General features: G+C 35.2%; 1 protein-coding gene across 14 annotated transcripts in view; it reads left to right on the forward strand.

Annotated features, from left to right (window-relative positions):
* LOC105838296 (GTP-binding protein Di-Ras2) overlaps positions 1-22,585 on the forward strand; it is a 68,989-nt gene that overhangs the window by 40,901 nt on the left and 5,503 nt on the right. For 2 of the 14 annotated variants that reach the window (XM_012683755.3, XM_012683758.3), the window contains 3 exons: positions 16,972-17,172; positions 18,656-18,759; positions 21,531-22,157. In XM_012683755.3, coding sequence (XP_012539209.1) covers positions 21,971-22,157 — 187 coding nt within the window. In that variant the 5' untranslated portion in view covers positions 16,972-17,172; positions 18,656-18,759; positions 21,531-21,970. The other 12 variants (XM_012683759.3, XM_036289767.1, XM_036289761.1 and 9 more) reach the window with 10 other exon arrangements.

Consider the following 22,585-nt stretch of genomic DNA (forward strand, 5'->3'; position numbering starts at 1 on the left):
ATAATTAAATTGTAATAACTAAAATTTTGCTACAGCATAAACAATAAAACATTTTATGTGAAAATTTGGTGAGTCAATTTTTGTTTGAAATAATTCTTTAGGGGTTGAAGAGCACAGTCGAAAATGATATCGCATGATAGCCTCGCGTGAAACGTGATTCCTCTGTTTCATCTATGCGTCTATCTTCTTGTGCACGCGTTCATGCGGCCGATTTCCTCTATTTCTCAATGTAATGTAACGTCGTCGTCAATGTCGGATATATCTCCATCTCGACGGCAGATAGACAGTTTTATGTCCATCGACAAGCAATATTCCTTCCGTTTATGGACAATGTCTGATCATGATACTTGTTCACTTGTTGAGTTAAAGATATTAGCCAGATAGAAATCGTAATTTTAACAGAATTGTATCAAAATCCATCTTGAACAAAGAAATAGTATATTTCTTTAATTATAAAAGATTTTATACAATCTAAAAAGATTTCTCCTCCTAAAAGTATATTTCTCTTTTAATTCTTTAATTATCGTTTCAATCGTGTCGCAATATAAATCCTGACAAATGTTTTTAACATCTCGTTTTCATTGCTCCGATCTCAACGACATAAAACAAATAGGATCAGTTAGGACCAGCGAGACATAGACAATACGTCTCGCAGGATAAAAACCCGTTTTCGAAAGTCACGGTACATTCAAGAAGAATGGTCGATGCTTTGCGACACAACGGCAAATAGCTTCTCGGATCCCTGAATGCGGTCGGAGAACGCGAAGCGACGTTTCTTCTTCATGATGTTAAAACAGCGAGTATAAATCGGGCAAGGAGACAGAGCGCTGCAAATTTACCACAAAAAATTTACAGATATATAAATAGACTCTTTGCCTTTTTTAGGATTCCAGCCAGAGAGGCAAATAGAGAAGAAGTTCAGAGTATATTATATATTCTGAATTATAAACAGCATTTTTTTAACAGAGCATTTGCAGATTGTAAGTTAGTTAAAAAATCAGTGAAAAAATATTTTCTATATAAATATACAAAAATATGTAGTTTAGATGAGCGTATTCCTTTCTATTCTGTCAGTCCGCGACAATAAAAATTTCAAACACATATTGCGGTAATTATTAATATCAAGAATAGCATTACGTCTATATTCGACCATCATTAGGCCCGAACCAAGAAAGGCGGAGAAAAGGGAGAAAGAGCGAGAGCGTAGTAAGCCAGCATCGGCAAACGCCTGACGCCCCCGTGTTTCGCTTTATTAAGCTCCCCTTTCCACCAATTAATACGGAAGAAATGGTACGGAAGAGTGTCCTTTTTTCCAAGCGTCTTGATAAAGAAGCTCGTGACGCTCGCGTAACAAATCGCCGAAGCGATGGAGCACCGCTCGTTTCTGCCTACGACGCCAAGCAATTGCGCAAAATAGAAAGATGAGATACGAAAAATCGCATGATCAGCAGCACCACTGCCGGCATTCACAATGGCTGGAGGAGTGCGTGCGTCCATCTCGATAAAATCAACTCTAGAGATCGGTATCTAAAATACACCGTTGCATGGTGTCGGAAGTGGAAGTAGAAGAGAACTGCATTTAGGTACTGCTTTTATAAAAGTAGTCGGAAGGTAAGTGAGAAGTAATTACGTGCTTAGGTGTGTCGATCGTTTCTGAAATTAATATAGTTATGCTCTCTTCTTCTATGCGTATGTATCACACAAAATTTGCATCAATTCAATTCACTTTACGATTGTTAACACGCTCGCCTTGAAAGAGTCTAATTAAGACTTTGTTTCGCCTCGTTTGCATTTTATGTCGTACCTACGTTTCCTTTAACTCACTTTTACGAAGCCCTTAATTAAAGCCGACGCATAACGACTTCGTTTACGTCACTTATAATAAATTTTCGATAAAATTAAAAGAAAAGACAAAGGTATATAGGTATAGCAGTGCAGAATAACTTCCAACAATCGTAGCGCAATAGGTGACGTTTTATTTGCAATAACTGTCATTATAAAATTAAACAATGAGCGGATGCAAACAATGCAAACGACAAAGGTGGATTTTGCATCAAACGCGCAAATGTGAAAGTTCCAGCTGCAATTTATCCTTGCTGCATTTTTACTTTCATCTTTTTACGAAGTACTCTGTTTTGTGCGCGAGTAAGTTCTTCCTCGGGGAACGATAATGCCTCCGCGTTTCGTGACTGGAGGAAATTTCGCGGTTAACACGGAGGTATCCGTGTCGATGGAAGAACTCCCGCAATAAATCTCGTGGCGTCAAGAAAAAAAAAAACGGTGGCACGTCCCAATTCTATTTGTGCGCTATTTCCACGGTTACCTCACGGAAAGGAAAGGTCAGACGCTTTGGCACCTGGACTAGAGGCTCTTAACCCATTAAGTTAAGGTTATTTTTCAAAGGGCTTACCTTGATAATAGCGCCGTGGAAGATGCTATTTACGAGATATTTCCAGTGATGATTCTCCAAGTAAAACCGAGAAGAAAGAAGGAAAAAGAAAATATTTTAGAAACATTTCTTCTCGAGCACAGTTACCTCTCTAAAAATCCAGTTAAATTAATTTTAAAAATAATACGCGCGTTGTTAAATATGCTTGCCTACGGTGGACAATTAATATTTTATTTAAGTAAAATTGAATTAAACCGCACGATGATGTATTTGTACAGTCTTGTAGCACTGCTACACGTCTTTTTATTAAAGATTCTTGAATACCTTGGCAAATGTAATAACAATTAATGTAGTAACCAAACATACTCTGTTAGCAAGATGAAAATACGCTGGATATTTTCACGGAAATTACTATTGCACTTTCCGACAATGCACATGCCGTTATCTTCAATTGCAATTAAGAGTGTAAACATTTGTATATTTCTGCTTGAACTTATAATTTCGCGTGTGCATCTGTCCGTATGTTGAATTTCACGGAATGAACGAGACAACGGGGAACTTTGTCGTTGCATGATGCTCCACGTCTCAATCTCTCGCGCAAGAGTGATACGAAACGAAATTTCATCTTTGAGTCTTGAATAAGAACGCTCCCACGTCCTCGTTAGGTTTTGCTACATTGAAATTGTATTATCGGGTGAAATTTTATGTAGCATTCCCGATTCAATTCAACCGTCAATAATAAAATTTCGATGTGCTCTTTTCAGATAATACATTTAACAGGAATCTAACTTTGGTTAAAAGAACGTTTGAGATAAAGAGAAATTAGTGACAAAGAGTGTAGAAAAATGAAACGTGATGTACTAAGTTTAAAATAATTGTAATAAATAAATATAAAAATATTTTTTTTTCTAAAACTTGCCAATAAAATAAATTAGATAAAAATATGATCCATTATAATAGCTTGTTGAAGAGAACACAACAAGAATAATTGTCTATACTCTATTGATATTCGATCAATAGTCGTTAATTAACTTTTAGTTTTAAAATTAAAACACATAACGCACATTAACCCGTAAGATTTGATATGCAATTAAGAAACACAATCAGAGTTATACAACAAAAGCATATATTTGTGTTTTTTGTGCTTCGTACGTTACTAATTAAAGTAAATTATTCCGTACTATTGTTTTAAAGAATAATGCAACTACACTGCGAGATTTCTTTCAGAGACAGCATATTTTTAATTTAATAACTAATAATTTTTTAATGTTTTCATTTATTTAAATTAGATGTACGTAGCATGATTGTTGCCCGCTATACTATCGCTTAAACAATACGCTTTTGTTCACACGTCTTGCACTTTTCGTAAATTACATTTATTCCGCATATTTTCATTTCATTATGTCGCAACATCTAAAATGTATTCTGGCAGGACAACAAAAGCACAATGCGTCCGTTGTCCACGGGCATTGCCCATTCCGCGGAATGAATCATGATAAACAATTTTCCGTGTGACAGTTTCAATATTGGCTAAGCATAGGGAGTACATTTTAAGCGATCGCATTGTTGAAAGACGTACGTGAAATTTTTTTTTTCATCCGCATCCTACGTTCGCTTTATTTATGCGTGTCACTCTGAGGCGAGTACAAGCGCTAACCTTCCCCATTAACCCGGAAATGCACGTATGTGACGTTCACGTGAGTGAATGCCCAGCTTACGCGTAACTCGCAGAGCGTTCGCGACAACAAAGCGCATTTATGAATAAATCGTCCAGGAAAGCAGCTGTCAACTGCAGAATTATCGAGTCCTCGCCTCGAGGCGATTCGTACGAGAGCGAGAGGATACTACTCAACGAAACATGATGTATAGGAAACGAGATAATCAGATAAACATACCTTCTCGTACAAAAAGAAAGGAGAAATCGATTACGCGTTGTACCGCATAATCGATCCCTCCTTTCTTTTACCTATTCGTCAATTTAACCACTTTTACTTCTCTAAAATGTTTACAAAAAATTGCTGCTTGTGTGACTCTATTTCCCTCCTCTTTGCTTGTTGAATAAAACTTAAAAAGGTATATAATATATTAAAACTTAGAATATACTTCTCTCTCTCTCTCTCTCTCTCTCTCTCTCTCTCTCCAAGTTTTTAAAATTTTTTAAAAATTTTTTACCGTAAAAATTATTATCAGCAAATACAATGTGATGTAAGCTTGTGATATAACTTGCAACATATACTTCATACGTAGAATCACAATATTTTTTTTCCATTAAAATTGTGATGGAATGTATTATTCGCGATGTTTTGTCAGGCAAATTATTATTTGTTGTAAATATTGCGCAGTACATGCAGATATCGCCTGGTATTATATTCACGTGTATCTATTTAAATTTTCAACAAATATCTTTTGAAAGCATCTGAAAGAATTCTTCGCTCGCTGATCCAGCTTCTAAACGCACGTGATCAACATTGCTAAGTAGAAGTCTAATTTTCGCGCCTTCAAGTCGATAAATTTTTAAGATAGCATCTCTCTTTCTCTCTCTCTCTCTCTCTCTCTCTCTTTCTCTGCATTGCAGTTCTGTATCTTTTATATCAAAAATTATTCGCATTATTTCTGACCTATAGATTATTTGAGGAATTTTAATCAATCTAATCAATCTCTTCCTCCTTTGTCTCTTTCAATATTAAATATTAAAATGTAATCTTAGATAAAAATTCTGTTAAATTAAACTTCATTTGTTTTTAATTAAAATATGTTTCTTATGTTTTATTTATAAAAATGTTTTAATTTTAATAATTAAATATTACATTTTAATAACAAATATTAAAATTTATATTAATTTCGTTTAGTGGACTTTTATATTTTCATTAAAACAAGATTGGATTTTTGTTAAAATAAGATTAATTAAATAATACGTGTCACCAGAAAGTAGTTCTTTGTATTCCATGAAAAATATTGTATGTGTTTTAATAAAACCTAGTGTTACAAAGTTCAGAACATTTTATGGAACGTGTCATTTCTCGAATGTTGAAAGGGTTAAATCGGCGTTACCCCCGTGGAACGTAAGATTCTCGACGTGAGAAGAAAAAAGCAGGCCGACATTTACGCGAGGGCGATGTTTTATAGAGCGCGCACGTCGTCTCGCTGTATCTACCTAGCTACATCTGCAAGAAATGAAATCACTGATGAAATGGAGAGCGAAATGACACGAAGAATATTGCGACGCGTGCCCGAGCAGCGAGCCGCTGAAAAATACCCGGCTTGGTTTTTATGGCGACGCGACGCTGGAAAGAAACTGACGAAAGGGCGAGCATGGATCGTCTCTCATATTGCCCTTGGTGATTTACGGACGGCACAATCTCTCTTGCGTCCGTCTACCGCATTCGACTATTGTCTTATTTTCTCCAGTTTACAGTCCAAGCATTCTATGCATTATATCGTGCACGAAGGAATTTTTATAAACTGATCAACGTAACAAGAATCTCTTCAATTTAATTTATAAAGTAATATTGATATAAGAAAATAAAAGATTTTTATTTGCAGAATCCAATGACGCGCGGTATTCTTTTGTGAACCGTGTAATCGCTTTGCGTTTACTCTCTATTCTGAATATTTTGTTTGGTGAAACATCTATAGAAAACGTTCCAAACCTCGAGATGCGTTAGACAGCCTCTAAATACATCACGTAACATCATATTTTCCACCGTAAAATGCAGATGCTCTTAATGAACCCGTATAGGACTTTTAATGAACTTATAATACATACAGCATTATTACACAAATTATACGGAAACTGCATGTGGATGCAGTTGCATTTTCTTCTCAAAGGCACTTTCTAAATAAATTTGCCTCCATGGAAATACGGTTAAATCTCTAAAAGCTTTTGCATTTCTCATTATTTCGAAGTTTCTAAGAAAATTAAATTTAATCAAAAGTTTCTTTAAAGTTCTTAGCAATATAACATAATTTTAAAAAACTGAAAATTTATAGTTTTATCGCAGTGATTGATTATGTTAATTAAAATTTTTGCAATTAACTGAAAATCAATTAAAAAGTTATTAATTTTTTGTTATTCTTTTTACTATCCCTCATATATTGGATTTTCCATTTATTATTGGAATTACATTTATAATATAAATACGAATAAATAATAGAATATTGTCCATGCAAAATTATCAATAGCAATATACGTACACATATAGAATTTTCAAGTATTTCAATTACTTTCATGTACCTCGCGATACAGGATAAATTGGGTAATTCGAAGTGATGTATGTCACACTAATGCGCTTATCCGCAGCGAGCTTTACCGATGCGAGTAACTAACGGCTAGTCGTTTCATGCATTCCTCGAGACGAGGTATAATTTCACGCTTGGCAATGACCGAGTATTCGTCTGCAAACAACGCGCGATATTTCGAAGCTCAAACGACGAGAAACTCTTGTAACTATCTGCAGCTAAGTGCTTTACCATCGTTCAACCCCTTTGTTTGATGTTGCTGAAATATCGTGCCATCAGTCTGCTGTTATAGATTATTTATTAACTTGTCCATCATGCCGTTAAACCTGGACAACGTGACGATTTCCAAAAGAGTGCTACGATCCACTCATTATTAAACTTGAGTTTTAATTAAATCGAGGTGAAACAACGGGTGAAAAAAACACTGCCGATTAAATTCTTCAGAAGGACGTTTTCTCTTTACTCAGCGCGTCATTTTGCAATTCAACGTTTCAGCCATCGTTCTAATACGTCTTGCGTTACTTTTTCATATTTTTTTAAGTTTTAATTAAACTCAAATAGTTTTAATTAAATCCAGGAAAGTGCTAAGAAAGATAATCTCGGTGTCAAGTATTTAAAACAAAACGTCCCTATCTCGATTAGCATATTTCACGATTCTGTATCAAACGCCTCTTTAATATTACGCGTTGTTACTAGCTTGTTTTTTTATCATTACGTTATTATAACCAACTATCGGCCAGAAAGAGAGAGAGAGAGAGAGAGAGAGAGAGGCGAGCTCGTTTGTACTGAATAAATTAATTACGGTCAAGTGAATGGCTGCTCGGGCGAGAACATTTTCGATATTCTTGCGCCTGACCGAATCACCACTTCCTCGGCCATTTGTTTATTGCTTTTTTTGTCGTTAGAATTTATTCGCGAGTAAACGTCGCTTCGTTTAACGCGCGCGTCAGCTCAATGGATCACCGACATTTTCCGTGTGGAACTGGGAAAACTGAGAGTAGGTTCGCTTGACACATACGTGTGCATGAAGTGTATGTATCTTTCGGTATATCCATTCGGCCATAGTCACTTTGACGAATTTACTATCGATTTTCCAAAACTTTGTGCGATGCCACCTTTGGATTCTTTCACATTAATAAACATTCCAAGCTTACATTAAATCTTAATTGTAATAAGATCTAATGAGATTAATCTGCAAAAGAAGATTTATTGTTTATATTTTTTCCTCCACATCTTTTTCTTCCATCTTAATTGTAATTTAATTTTAATTTAATCGTAATTGAAAAACCGTCTATTACCATCTCTTACATTAATGTAATAAAGAACTTGATTTTATTAAGATTTGAGGAGTATAAAAACATTACTTTCTTCATATTAATCCGCTTTATTACGCAAGATATGACGTGTTATAATATGGTTGTAATCGCAACACAGCAACGATAACAAAGCAACTTATATAATGTAATTTATGAAAATATATAAAGAAAACTTTTGATGGAGCATAAAAATCTCTCAAAGAGTATATAAAGCTTTACTTTGTACCTAAAATACGACATGACCGCTTTCTTCATTGATACAGTTACTTCTATCATATCCTGAAAGCGTACTTGAAAGAATAAAAATAGAAAGCAAGTAAAGAGACGTCCGAATCATCGAAAGAATATGATGCGATTACCTAGTAGATCGCTTGCAGTGAAATAAGAAGTTGCATCTGTGGATCTACTTCAATAAAAGAATAGGAACAAATTCGTACAAATATTCAAATTTTGATAAAAGTAGCTGAACATAATTTTTCGTAAATATGTCTACAAAGTAATAAAAAAATATATATTTTTTAAAAATAATATTACAATTTAACCATTTCATCAGCCATCAAATTATGCAACCTTGAAAAAAATATTTTAAGTTTCGTAAACTATTTATTTTTTTTTTGTAAGTTTACCCGGAAAATAAAAACTTAAAAATTTAGTATAATATCAATTTTCAAGTCAAATTTGGAAAAGTTGAGAAAAAAAGAAAATTTCTAATATTCGATAAGCGCAGTTAGAAATATTTTTTTTATTTTTGAATCGTGTCCGTTTCGTTTAATCTTCAGATATTGAAATGTAGAGTCCATCGTTACTTTTGTCCAGGTATCCGGAACAAACCGAAATTCACGTTAACAGGCTGCTATTGGTACATTCTGCTTTACAATTGCGTTCGAAACTAATTAGTACCTCATCTGTTAAAGCCGCGAGAACATAACCTAACCTTTTGCACCTGAACTTTCCACTGCATCCGCGCGAGCGCACGCGCGTGTGTGTGTAAGATATACACACATATACGCACACCTCATTTCTAATTCTGTGTGTCAGAGAAAGAGAGAGGGGAGGAGAAAGAGAGAGAGAGAGAGAGAGAGAGAGAGAGAGAGAGAGAGAGAGAGAGAGAGAGAGAGAGAGAGAGAGAGAGAGAGAGAGAGAGAGAGAGCAGAGGGGAAAAAGGGATAGAATCTCTCATTTGTAAGCCGGCACAATTAAACGTTCCGTCGAAAGCTGGCGATCCCATAACGCCTTTCTTCCTTACGGGCACAACACGTCGCTCCTAATTAACGCTCATCAAACGAAATTCCAGTTGACGGAAATTCGCGACACGCGTGCGAGGTTTTTCACTCTCGTTGCGATTTACGGGTGACGCATTTCGTCACACAATACATAACGACTATAATCGTGTTGCAAGCTGCGAGCAAACGTAGAAAGACGTTCTTAACTCCGTTATCGTTTAATTCTACTTTTTTTGTAATAATTCTTCCTTTATTGAGAACGGTTATACCTCATTTTATCTTTTAAAAGAGAAAAAAAGAATGAGAATTTTTTTACACACGTAAAGTTTTAAACAGATAATTGCAAGTAGTTTACCATCGTTCAATTTTAAATGCCTTCTTAGATATAATTCCTGAAGTAAAATAAGAAAAACGTTCCAAATTCTTCGTAGCGCTCAATTGAAAATTATTTATTGCGATCGCGCAACTGTGTCGTAGAAATGTAATAAAATGCGGGTTTGACGTCAATAGGAAACGTGTTTCGAAAAATTCCCTTTTTGCTGCAACCAGTCGCATTCTGTTCCCCGCTTGTCACAGCGATTGATAGAATAAATTAAATATTGACAGTCGCCAAAATGCAACGGTGGAGATCCTGGCGTAGTCAGTCGGTTCTAATTAAGACCTGTCTAGTAATCGCTTTGTTGACAAAAACCGATTGTTAATAGCCGCGTCTGCTTTCAATTAAAATCGCCACGAATGCTTCATTTACAAAGTAATTATTTGCACAGGCCTAATTTGTTGACCAATTTGTCACGTTCGCCTCTGAGCAAGATTAAAAAGTAATTATTCATTTATTTACGCGATTGCGAATGTGCTGAAAAAATATGTTTAACGTGCATCGATTCACCATTCAAAAATAATCAATTGATAATTTAGTGAAGGTACAATAATTTACACAGTGATTATATGTTCGTAAAAAAATATGAAAACTATGCAAAAATGTGTAAGTAGTTACTATTAATATAATAATTTAAAAATATCTATAAAAAAAGATATTTCTCTCTCTCTCTCTCTCTCTCTCTCTCTCTCTCTCTCTCTCTCTCTCTCTCTCTCTCTCTCTCTCTCTCTCTCTCTCTCTCTCTCTTACTTCTAGTAGTACTGGTTTATTTACATTTTAGAAAGAGTAATTTTTTGGTTCAATCTACATAAAACGGGGTTATAAATTCGAGATCTCTCTAGAACGATCTTTCCCATTCTATATATACTACTTTTCCTTCTCCGATCCTCATAAAAGTTTATGCATCGATAAGTCAGACTATGCATTTCGCACGGTGAAATACAAAGTCGCTTTGTTCGTGACTTGCACACCGAGCTTGAATTTACGATAACCGCGATTCCCCCTCCCGAACTGATCAAATTTCCGAAACGTTTCTATCACTACTTTTGCTTACGGCTCCATTAGCTCGCCGGAACGTTGACAGGAAATCGTACGCGGTGCTGTAGGAATCGAATTTCGGAGACCCATTGAAACCTTCCTATACAGTTACTTCATATAGACGATGACACAAATGGGGAATAGATCCGTTTTCTCTCTCTCAAAAAAAGCTCGTCGCAGATCGCACGTTATCTTAAATAAGGATAAAAATTCTCCTTTTAATTATATAAATATTACATTATATTTCATAAAATTTGCGTGTTCTAATCAATGTCAATGCAGATATAATTAGAAAATGATTGAAACTTCTAGTTTTCATTTGGGAGAGGAAGGAAGGGACAAAGAGAAGGAGAGAGAGAAAGGACAGAATTACATTGAGTACTCAATCTCTCTCTAATTCGATATCGCGCCGTTCTGTCTGCCACATATCCGAATTAATCGCAACACAATTTAGCTAGAATTAATATCGATTCGTGCAACTCCAACTGCCACATGCGAATATTTGATAATTAATAAAACACTAATTATCCTCCAACGAATCTATGACAATAATACCGCGTATAATAAGCAGTAATGCGTTATTAAAAGCAACCATATATACACGCGTATACATGTTTTATCATCGAAATTCTTGGTAAGGGAGGCACAATGGAGCAAACAGAACGTGGAAAATCCGGAGAACGAAGTAACAACGGAGTCACGTATCTTTTAAACGATCCTCCAATTACTTTTACGGAAACTTCGAAGCCTCAACTTGTAGTTTCGATTGAGTTTATTCGAGTGCAAAATGCTTGTCCTATACAGGGTGTTCCTAAGACGTTTGATTAAACTTTACTTGTATATTACGGATATGTACCGAAAAAAATATAATTTAAATAAATCTGCATAACTTTTCTTTTCTTTTCCAGAGCATAATATATTAAAGTTGGATATCTCTCGTCATTATTTAATATCTATGTACGATGAATAACGTTTTATTAATGTACAAAAAATGTTATATAATATTTACAACAGTTTATGTCCGACAGTTTATTGAAACTGAAAATCTTGTTAAGCCACTTTCAATTTAAGTCCAACTACATAATACTAACTTAACTCCTGCAGTAACCAGACAATTATAACGTCTCAACACACGAGCTGAAATTACATCTGCGAAGAAATTTTAACGAAATAATGGTACTGAACATTTCAAATGACTGTTGATAGTGTACGCTGAAGTGTGATAACTGGGATATAATGTATAGAAGAAGCGCTGATCCGATGCCAGAGTTCACAAAGTGCGCGAAAGAATGGCAGGCTTCGCGGCTCCATAAAATATTCATAGGATTCCGTGTTGGAAAATTGGGTACATAGGTGACAGAAGGCCGTGTTTGTATTCTGTTCCAATCGTGGCTAATATCCTGCAGCGAGGACAATGCATAATGCATGATGGACACATGTAAGCGAGCGAGTATTTCGAAATAAATAGATCACCATGCGGTTTATGGGAATAAACCTGCATTTCAATAGCAGCTTTCGAATAGGGGGGAGAGGTTTTCATTAGCCGAACCATCCTGCTATTCAAAATATTTTCGTAATACTACGTGGATACTTTCCAATATTCCGAAAGAATTTTAAGATCCTCAGAAATTTCACATATTTGTCGTTTCATAAGAGGATAGCAAATAAAAAATATCGAAAAACTTCTTTGAAAAGAATCAGTAAGATGCAAGAAACCGCAATAATATAAAACGATAAATACGGTATATATGTTTAAGTATCCCAATAGATAAGTTTCACAACGACAGATGGGCAAAAATGTTTGCACGAATAAATAAAGTTCTCAGGCAGTCGGTACTTCAGTTGATCGAATAAATTCATTTTATTGATCATATGAAGCATACACGCGGAAAGCAAAATCTATCTACGTTCGAGTGGATTTACAGATATGAGATTTGGATACGAACGGTTACATGTAATCCTCCGCCAGCTGATAAATCGCAGACTTAGACGTCAGATGGAAAATTGCCCGCGATAAGCAACGACGGGATTAAAGAGCCTCGGAGTGAAAATGTTATGGACAAAAAAACTTGACCTTTGAAAGGGAGAGCGGAGTTTCGCTTTAATCAATAAAAATTATGTGGCAGACACTAAATGGCCGAAGACCATCGTCATTAATAAAGTTTTAGGGGACGTTTTTTTCTGTCCAATAAATTCGCGCGGCGGGAAATTCTAACGCGCTTATCAATATCGTAAGGGCGACACGCACTGCTAAAGAATTATTCTAAAGTCTGTTGCGAGGTAAACAATAAATAAGGATATATTTCTGCCCCGATCTAATCTAAGCCAATGTAGTCGCCGATAAAAGCACAAGTCTATATATTCCACGATTTACCGCTTACATATTTATAACTACTCCTTTCCAGCATCGATTTAATGAAATTCCCGCGTTGCGCCGCGATCGATAGCACCGTTCCAAGCGCGCTATGAAATATAACGATTTGACGTGACGGCGAGCGTTGCCTTCTCTTGCAGCATGTAAAAATCTCTTGTATAACTACAGTTAATTTGACTTGGAAATATCGCACGTCAACCTTAATATCTCGTTGCCTTCGATCCTACATCAAATAAGTGGTTTGCGCCCTCGGACATGGCGAAGCGCACAGGCCTGGTGCAGACAACGGATATTTCAGATGACGATCGTAGACAATGCAAACAGAGATAATCCGTGAAGTTTCTACGCTAGGATTATATCGAGGCAAAGGATTATTATTTTGCATACATATATACACATACATAGAATTATATTTATCACACGTACCGTATCTGTACAAAATAAATTTTAACCGAGAATTTACATCGATTACTGTATAAAGTACGTTGTACTTATGTGAGCTATTTAAACAAGTCTATTTATGTAACCTGTATTTGCTCGATTTTAAATTGAACATTATCGTGTTTCCCCGAGCGGCGTATAATCAAGTGCGATTTTAAGAAAAATAATTGTACAACGAAAAAATTCGTTGGCAGTGGAAGTCTTTCTTTTGTTTCAATTACACAAAGCTATGCGCGTATATATATATAGCTCTCATATAGCTTTAAGCGAAACGTTGACGAGGGAATCTCGCTGCGGCTCAAAGGATGAAGAAACTGGTTTGCGAGCTTGTTCGTGCTTTATAGCCCGTCAACTAGTGCGTTATCTGCACACGGGCCTGCCGGCAATGCGTTTGTAACGTATTCGTAAACCCCGAAGACCGCCGTAATTACGCGCGCCACGTCGGAGGAGAGAGCGATCGGTGCAGCTGCATACCGTATCTATACATACGTAATTCCGGAACATGCGCACCGAATGGCATAAGGCCGCACTGCGAAGCCGCAAACCGCGAAAATATGTCAGTATCGATAATGAGCTTACGTCCTACCTGCATCTCCCGCTCCAACATAATTTCCCAAATTTGATGGATAGCAGGCTGACACCAGAACAATATTATCTAATAGACTGGCGACTGACGTCCGTCAACGCTCGAAAGGGGGATCATAGTCTAGTTTAACGCCGTCGCCGCTTAACTACCCTGATTTGCATCTGTCCGTTTGACGTAACGATTTGCGCCGTGCTCCCCGTGATAAGACAAAGTTAATTGATACTTCTCGATCTATTGGGACTATGCGGAAATTTCGTTCTTGTTAATTAAACTCGGCTGCCGGCGGAGAAAGAGAAGGGAAATTTGGATATAAGTAGAAAATTCCAGTTTTAATTTGACTTTTCGCTTGGCTTAATTAACCTTAAAATATTCTGAAACTTGAAAATTTTAATTTTTATATCATCGCGGATAATTACCTTGTCACCGACGGGATTGTGTAATGTGTCAACACATTTTCATTCTGTATGAAGATTAAAATGGAAAGAGGAAGGTGTGGCGCATCTCCGAAAAAAATATCTTTTCTAAATTCAAATGTGTTTTAATAATTAGAAAATGGTCGGCGGGGGGGGGGATTACAACTTTCAATAATTTCGAAATTACACGCCCCTTTATCTCAACGTCACAGTTACTTTATTTAATCGAACGTATACCAGAGAGTACTATTAGCCACGAAGTTTGCCTCGAATAAATATAAAGGAAGGAATATTAGAAAAGTTGCAATCATTTATAATGACCGATTTAAGTATTCCCTCGTCTCCATCTCGTTCCGTCGCCTTCGTAATTATATGCGATTACAGTCTTTTTTCCCCTGGATTTTTCTTTGTAAAGTCCTACATTTCAAGAATGTCGCAGCCGCGTATATGGGCGGCTAAAGTTTTTAAGAGGATAATGTTCCGTGGATGCTGCGAAGGCTCCTCTACTCGCAAGAGGAAATTCTCAAAAGATTTAGCGAAATTAAATCCATGGCAGAGAGGTGTGCAAATACTTGTCGTTGCATTATAATGGCGATCGAGCAAAATGAAAACTCTACGCGCCACGCGCCCGCTCGAACGATCAGAAAGTCTATTCTGAACAGAATAGCTACCGTCAGCTTAACGTGTAGTATTGCTTCATAAAAAGGTATTCATGAAAAGGTATACGAACGATTCAAATGTAATTTTAAACATGAAATAATAATAAATGTAATTTTATCTAAAATGCAAGCTCGTTAAATTGATGATATCGATTCTAAGAGAATACGAATGTATTTTATATAATATACAATGTTAATTTCTTGACAAATTTATTTAAATTGCTTTGTGCTAAATTAATATTAAACTTATGAAAATTTATATAAATTAAAGAATTAATGCGACATAAATTTTTTATTGATACAATATTTCTTTTAAAGAATAAATTAATCGTTTAAAGCAAATAATGGAAAATGTATATAAATACTTTTGTGACTTACTGTTATTCAATCTTTTAGCAATCATAACGTAATATTAGAAAACTTTATTTAAAAATATATACTTGTATAGAAAGGGAGAGAAAAAGGATGTTTTAACAAAGATTCGTTGCGCAGCTCTGTGGATTTTTCGAAATATAAATCTACTTCAAAATAAAAAGCATCTCCCTCCTTATATAAAAATAGCAGAATATTATTAATATACAAACAGAAATGAAATATATCCAAGAGAAAATAAGATCAAATTGATTTTGTATGTAGATTTCTTTATTTTCTTTTTTATCATCCTCGATACTAACATGCACAACGAGTGAGTTTCCGCTGTTTTTCTCCTATTTTTCCTTCACATCAATCTCTTATTAGCTTTGGCTGCTGACAGTGAAAGAAAGAACCGAAAAGCGAACGGAACTTTATTACATTCTTCTGCCATCAATTGATCAGCATACTTGATAATAGTAATTCCCATTTTATTTCTCGTTATTGTATAAAGGATTTGTGACAAGATATTGAATACTTGTAATATTCAACACTGACTGTATTTTATTGTGCGGCATTTTGTTATGTCGAAACAAACGTACGTAATAATTTTGATCTTATTGGAATCTAAATCGAGTTCAAATCGAATGCCATTGTAATTTGATTTCTCGAGAAAAAAAAGTTGAGGTTAATTGAAATTAATCTTATTTCAGAATAGCAAGCGCTACATCATTTATCATCTTATTCGTTTCATCATGAAACTCATTAAAATATCAAACGTGCTAAATGTCGATTCTGTAAAATTAATTGGATTAATACAGTGACACGATGTAAAATGAAAATAAAACACGTAAATATAGTTAAAACAGAAAAGTTAATAAATGCCTACATAAAATCGAAACAAAATATCAATTAAATCCCTAAGCAAATAAACTATGTAAATAACTTTAATAAAATAAAACTACATTCACGTGTATATATAATTACAAGAGATATATGTATGCTTTAATAATATTTTTCTATCTTCCCAATTTAGTAGATAATGTTATTTGAAGAAAAATAATTTAAAAAACATTTAACAAAATTATAAATTATACAGTTCAATTATCGAATACTTAAATTTGATTTAAAGAAGGATAAAATATTAGTAATAATTAAAAAAATCGAATACTATCGAATAAATAAATAACGTTAAAAAATTCATTTTAAGAAAATAAATATTTAGTATTTAAAACAACTAAACATATTAAAATTAAAAAAAATAAAAATTTAAGCAAGTTTCATATATATATATATATACTTAATTATTTTGCGGATAGTGGGATTTTAACTAAATTAATATTATAAAAATCTTCAAATATAAATTTTTGGGGAGAAATTTCATATTTCTGGTTTTTTCCATGTCAAAAAAAAGAAGAGATATATAAAGACAAGAAAAACCCATAAACTCCCCGTTTGCGCTTGCTATACAACAGCTGCGTCCCTAATACGGGAAAACTTTCTTCATATTTTCGAATATCGTAATATATTACGCTTCAGTATCAGAGAGATATCATTTTGTTATAGAGGAAAAGAGGCATTAGTAGATGACATCGAGGGACGTGATGTGATTAGGCGACTCGTCTATCCGATCGTGTTTGTACGCGAGCAGCGAATTAACGACTTCAATTTTGCCGGCCGTATTCGGGAAAGCCGTGCAGGAATTTCGGGCATTATTATGCAAATCGTTATGCTGATGTCAACGAAAATCGGTTAATGGTCGTAAAGGTAGGATCTAATAATAAGTTTTCAACACACGTAGGATGTCGCGCGATATTACAAAAGTCATTAATAAAATTTATTATTTTGCATTATTTGCAGATGAAATACACAGTCACATTCATAATGCAATAACTGCAAAGTTAAGGAACGAATGCAATAATTTTATGTTTTACCATAGAAATATAATTTTCGTACTCTCTAAATACGACACCTTAGAAATATATTAAATTAAAAATAGTTGAATTTATTTTAAACAAATTAAATGTAATAAAAAATATGCGTGATGAAATGCGTGATTTAGCAAATACTAAACGTATTTCTAAATAATTAGCTCAAGATTTTTCATGTATTACGGATGTATTAAAAAACAGCAAAATATTTTATCGTTTGTAATTTTCATGAATTGTGAAATATTAATACTGCAATATTTAAAGCTGGCATTAGATTTCGCGTTAAGCATAATGTAATCTAGTCTATTAGATATTCTTTCTATAACATAATTTTCGATAAAGTCGGAGGAGTATAAACATTTCCTTTTAGCTTCGAATGCATATACTGCGATACCATGGTAATCATACGGGGTGTGTCTGACATTATATCCCATGTTTCTTCCCAGGTTTGCAATGGCTTGCATAAAATATCCAAAGTTTTCCCAAAATGGGATCTATTTCTAAAAACGAGTGCAAAACGAAACGAGTTCTGTAAGATTTTTTGCTCCACCATTTCATCTACAAGATAGTGCTTCAACAAATCCGCGTCACGGGTAGTCGAGAAAGTCTCCCGTTGAGCTCTTTTCCATTTCTATCTCCGGAGAATCGTATAAAAGATGCTGCCGTTCCCACAGCAGCCATCCAACAATAACAAAACTTTCATATTACGGAAAATAAAACAAGGATAAATTTGCATTGGCATGCTGTTGGAGTAACTAGCTATGTAATAGATTGAGCATAGATTTGGTTGTAAATCTCATTTGGAATTTCATTCCAAAGTATAAACCTAATTACAAAGTAAGATTCGTTTACTCGTAATTAATTAATATAATTAATATATTATAGTTACAAGAATTTATGAAAATTTGGTATATATAGCACGCGGTAATTCCCAAGATCACATTTACGAAAATACGGAACAAAAATGTGTCAAGGTTGATATATGTTGAATACGTTTCGTGCAATCGGAATTCGACGGATAATACGTATACGAATGCGGGAGAATCTCGAGAAACACTAATGACGTGAATAATTATCCTAATAGGGAAATGCTGCGGATTCCAATTTCTCTCAACACTTAAGGCAGATTACCGTAATTCATCCCGCTCAGTCGGTTTACCAGATTTTAATTAGTTTGGAAAAAAAAATCAACGATGCGTGAGCTGTACGGAAGATTGATAACAGACATATATGCATAAATAATTAACAATGCAATACAAAAATCCTGATGACATCGATCACAATATCTTGCTAATTTCTTACTGATTTTTCTGTTACAGAAAATGAATATTCAAATGTCAACGCGGGATTTTCGGTATCCTCTGTAATGTGGGATATAAATGAAAAGGTGACGCAAAAACTATTGATGCAAAGCACATTGCAGGTATGATAAATATCGTTCACTTGATATTTTTCATTTGTAATCCTTTTATTGCAATTTATGTATAAACTTGTCGTATACTTGTTTTATTGACTATATATTTTTAAAATTCTCGACATAATAAGCTTTATTAAATGTTCTTGTAAATTATTTTGACTACTTTATTCGGTGACGTGGAAATAATGCCGACTTGTTGAAAGCATTAGAAGCAGAATCGCGGCGTCGACAAAATGTAACGACCGGAAGGAACGATGTTCGAAGGAAGAATCACAAGGAGAGATCGCAATGAATGTATAATACTTCGCGGCGTGGAAGATTTTAAGCTTAGGAACACGTGGCATACGTGTCAAGTTCATTAAACGAGAATCTGTAGGCGTGCATGATCCGTGCAATTGTTCATCTGACGCGATATATACGAACCTTTTCACGTGAAAAGCTTCGGACAATAATTGCGCGAAGTTGACGCGAAATTAATGTTTCGTCGCGACGCTAAATGAGCTTGGCAATTTAAGGCTTTATTTCATAAAACAGAGCCGGCTGTCGTCGGCACTGGCGTGTTTAGCGACGTCTTAATCCCGTGGGGACTCCCTGTGGGGGCAGTCGAAGGAGAAAAAGGAGATTGCCGTCGGCAGCCACCTGTGACTCCTGCCATAAGGGTACGAGTCTTCTCAATAAAGTAAGGAAGAGAGAGAGAGAGAGAGAGAGAGAGAGAGAGAGAGAGAGAGAGAGAGAGAGAGAGGGGGGCGAAAGAAGTGAGATACAGAGAACGCGAAGGACTAGATAAATCGCGCAAAAGCAAGGTACAAGCTCTTTTCTTTCCTTTTCATAATCCCTCCGCGGGCATACGATGCAGGGATGAATTACGATCACGTCGCGTAGCTGCGACAGCGACGACACGCTTTTTCATCACGCGCGGGTTGTAAATACCACCGCGCTAGCGGGCAAAATTTCATTACGCGCCCCTGTGTCCGGCCTCCGTGCGAGATAGGATTAAACAAAATTAACCTGCATTCCATATAATTTTCATCGAAGGAGAAATTTTATATTCACGAAAGTTGAATGAATCAGGAGGAATTGCGGCATTAAAACGACACTGTTGTTACATACACTTTTTACGGTAAAAATAAATCTTTAATTAAAGAAAGAATACTTGGTAATTAATTTATTTAAAAAATGATATATTCAAGTAAAAGACAATATTTTCAAATATAATTAATCTGCAAATACAAAAAATGTCTTCCGATCGAAATCGGAAGCACATACAGTTAGCATTTAATTGTTATGCATTATATCCCATGTAAAATCACGAGTTTAAATGGTCCAATTTAATTATATTTTAATAGCTATTTAAATGTGAAATGTAATAACTAGACGCAAATCCATGCAAATTTTCATCAAAAATAGATTTCCGCGTTCATGTATTTCCTGTATTTCATGTATTTTCCATTACTTGTGGAAATCTCTAACGATAAATGCTAAAGTAATATCGTTATTAATTAATATGTAATATATGCAAATGTAAAAAAATATATATGTATACCTGAATTATAATAAATCTCTTCAATATCTGTATAACTTTCCCTACAAAGCAAGATAAGAATGCGATTTTTATAAATTGGAATTAATATATTATCATTGTATATATTACTTTCACTTGTAATAAATTTAAATATGGATTTATATGGTGAAATATTTCCCATTAATAAAGACTCTTAATAATGGCAAAAGAGCAATAATTTCTTCAGTCAATAAACATAAATTAAATTTACTAAAGTTGCAGTTAATTATAATTGAAGTTAAATTTATCAACAATTTCGCGTGCGTCCTTTGACATTAAAAACTGATAAAGATAAAAAATGAGAAGACACAAAATAAACGATGATAACGAGATAACAAATTTGAAATAAAATGACAGAGATAGATCAAAAATCGTAGAAAAATATTTCTGATATTGAAATATAATATAATATATGCGAAATACGTGCTACTTATGAAACTCTTGTTTCATTATTACGGTAGATTTCATTTAGAGCGTACTGCATTTATTTCCCATGTGCATTTGATGTAAAAAATCCTAGTGCGTCGCGGCTACCCGTTTGCACATTTCCGTCGAATGAGCAGAATTTCCGCGCTGTTTCTCAGCTTCGTTAATTTTCGTGAACAATTTTATCTTGCATAGGAATATATAATTTCAGTTTGGCATATCCTTCATTAATTTGGGCGTAATTTAAGAAACTAAAGCATTTGTAATCTGATGCATATCTCGACACAAATATAAATTTTATGACATATGACATTCAAATTCGAAAGCAGTAATTGATCCGAAAATCGATGTCCTAAACAAAACAGTATTATTTCATAGGCGATTATAATTTTGAGAGAATAGAACGGAAAGAACCATCGTAATTTTTTGTTATTGATATTAAGTTTTGATATTAAGAAAAAAAAACTTTAGTTACTGTAATATATATTTCGTGTGCTTACTGACCTAAAAAAACTATCGAGACTTTCTGCTTCGATATTTATAACCAACATATCGGCTTTCTTAACATAAAGCATGAAGGTATGTGGCCTCAATAAAAAGTTGCCGTTCTGAACGGAATATTCCAATTAATTCTGAGCGTCCACAGTAATATTATTTACTTCAATTTCCAGTTCACTTGGCGATCCCAAATGACGTTACACCAGGTTTCCCCCGTCTCATAATTTCATTTCGCCGATAAAATTTTATATTCGGCACGTGTAAATAACAAAGTTTTTTTCACATCTTTCAGTAGGACTTTTAACTCGAATTTTAACTCGCGGAGCGGGCGAATGGCAGCGATTTCCCCGAGGAAGATGGAAGTTCCCGCGGGAGCGCAACGTAAGCGGGGTAAGTGAATGGGGAAGTCGGTGACGTGCGACGTCGTTGGGTGGAAAAACGCGATCGTTTCGAAGCGACGTCGATCGCGACCGATCGATTTCGAGGAACTACCACCACCGACTCGTTCCTGACCGCGGTTCGGGAATCGCCGCGGGGAATCAAATTAGTATCCTTCGGACGAAGGAGGAGCACCTTGACGGACGCGGGTGGCGGGACGGATAAGGCGACCGTATTGGATTTCCAGGAGGTGGACGAGATTCCGATCAACCTCCTCCCGGGTGATGCCATCCTGAGGCGGCGACATTCTCACGGTCGTGCTCCAGATCACCAGGGTGCGACCGACCGCAAAATATGGCCGACCTCGAGAGGATCCGGCTGGTGGTGCTCGGCGGTGCTGGGGTCGGCAAAAGTTCTATCATACGCCGATTGCTCGGCCAGGGCTTCAGCGAACGGTACCGGCCCACCGTGGAGGATCTGTACTCGCGAGAATGCGTCCTCGGCACTCTGACGCTTAAGGTCGATCTCCTAGATACCGCGGGTAAGTTGGACTATCCGTCGCTGTTCCCCAATCTCTTTAAATTGTTGCGTGAAACGTCGATTTTCTTTCCCACCCGTAATATGCGGGCACGCATACCGATTTTTAAGAAAATTTCTTGACAAAACAAAAGATATGTGTAATTGTCAAAATTCATTAAAATTTTCCTTTAAATTAAAGATTGTTTTCATAATTACATTTCAGTCAAATATGAAGCTAGAAAGTTTATATGAAAATAGGAAAGATTAAAATATTATTTTGCCTATGACTTAAATTAATTGCTAATATCGCAAAAGCTAAAGTGCATGCGTAATTTATAAAAGGATTATATTATTTCAACGTAATAACGCGATGTTTCATGTGTTGCGTGCTGTAGAGTACTTCTGCAATGATCCAATACTTAAATTAAGTAAATTTCAATTAACTACTAT

The sequence above is a fragment of the Monomorium pharaonis genome, chromosome 7 (assembly GCF_013373865.1).
Source record: "Monomorium pharaonis isolate MP-MQ-018 chromosome 7, ASM1337386v2, whole genome shotgun sequence".
Classification (NCBI taxonomy): domain Eukaryota; kingdom Metazoa; phylum Arthropoda; class Insecta; order Hymenoptera; family Formicidae; genus Monomorium; species Monomorium pharaonis.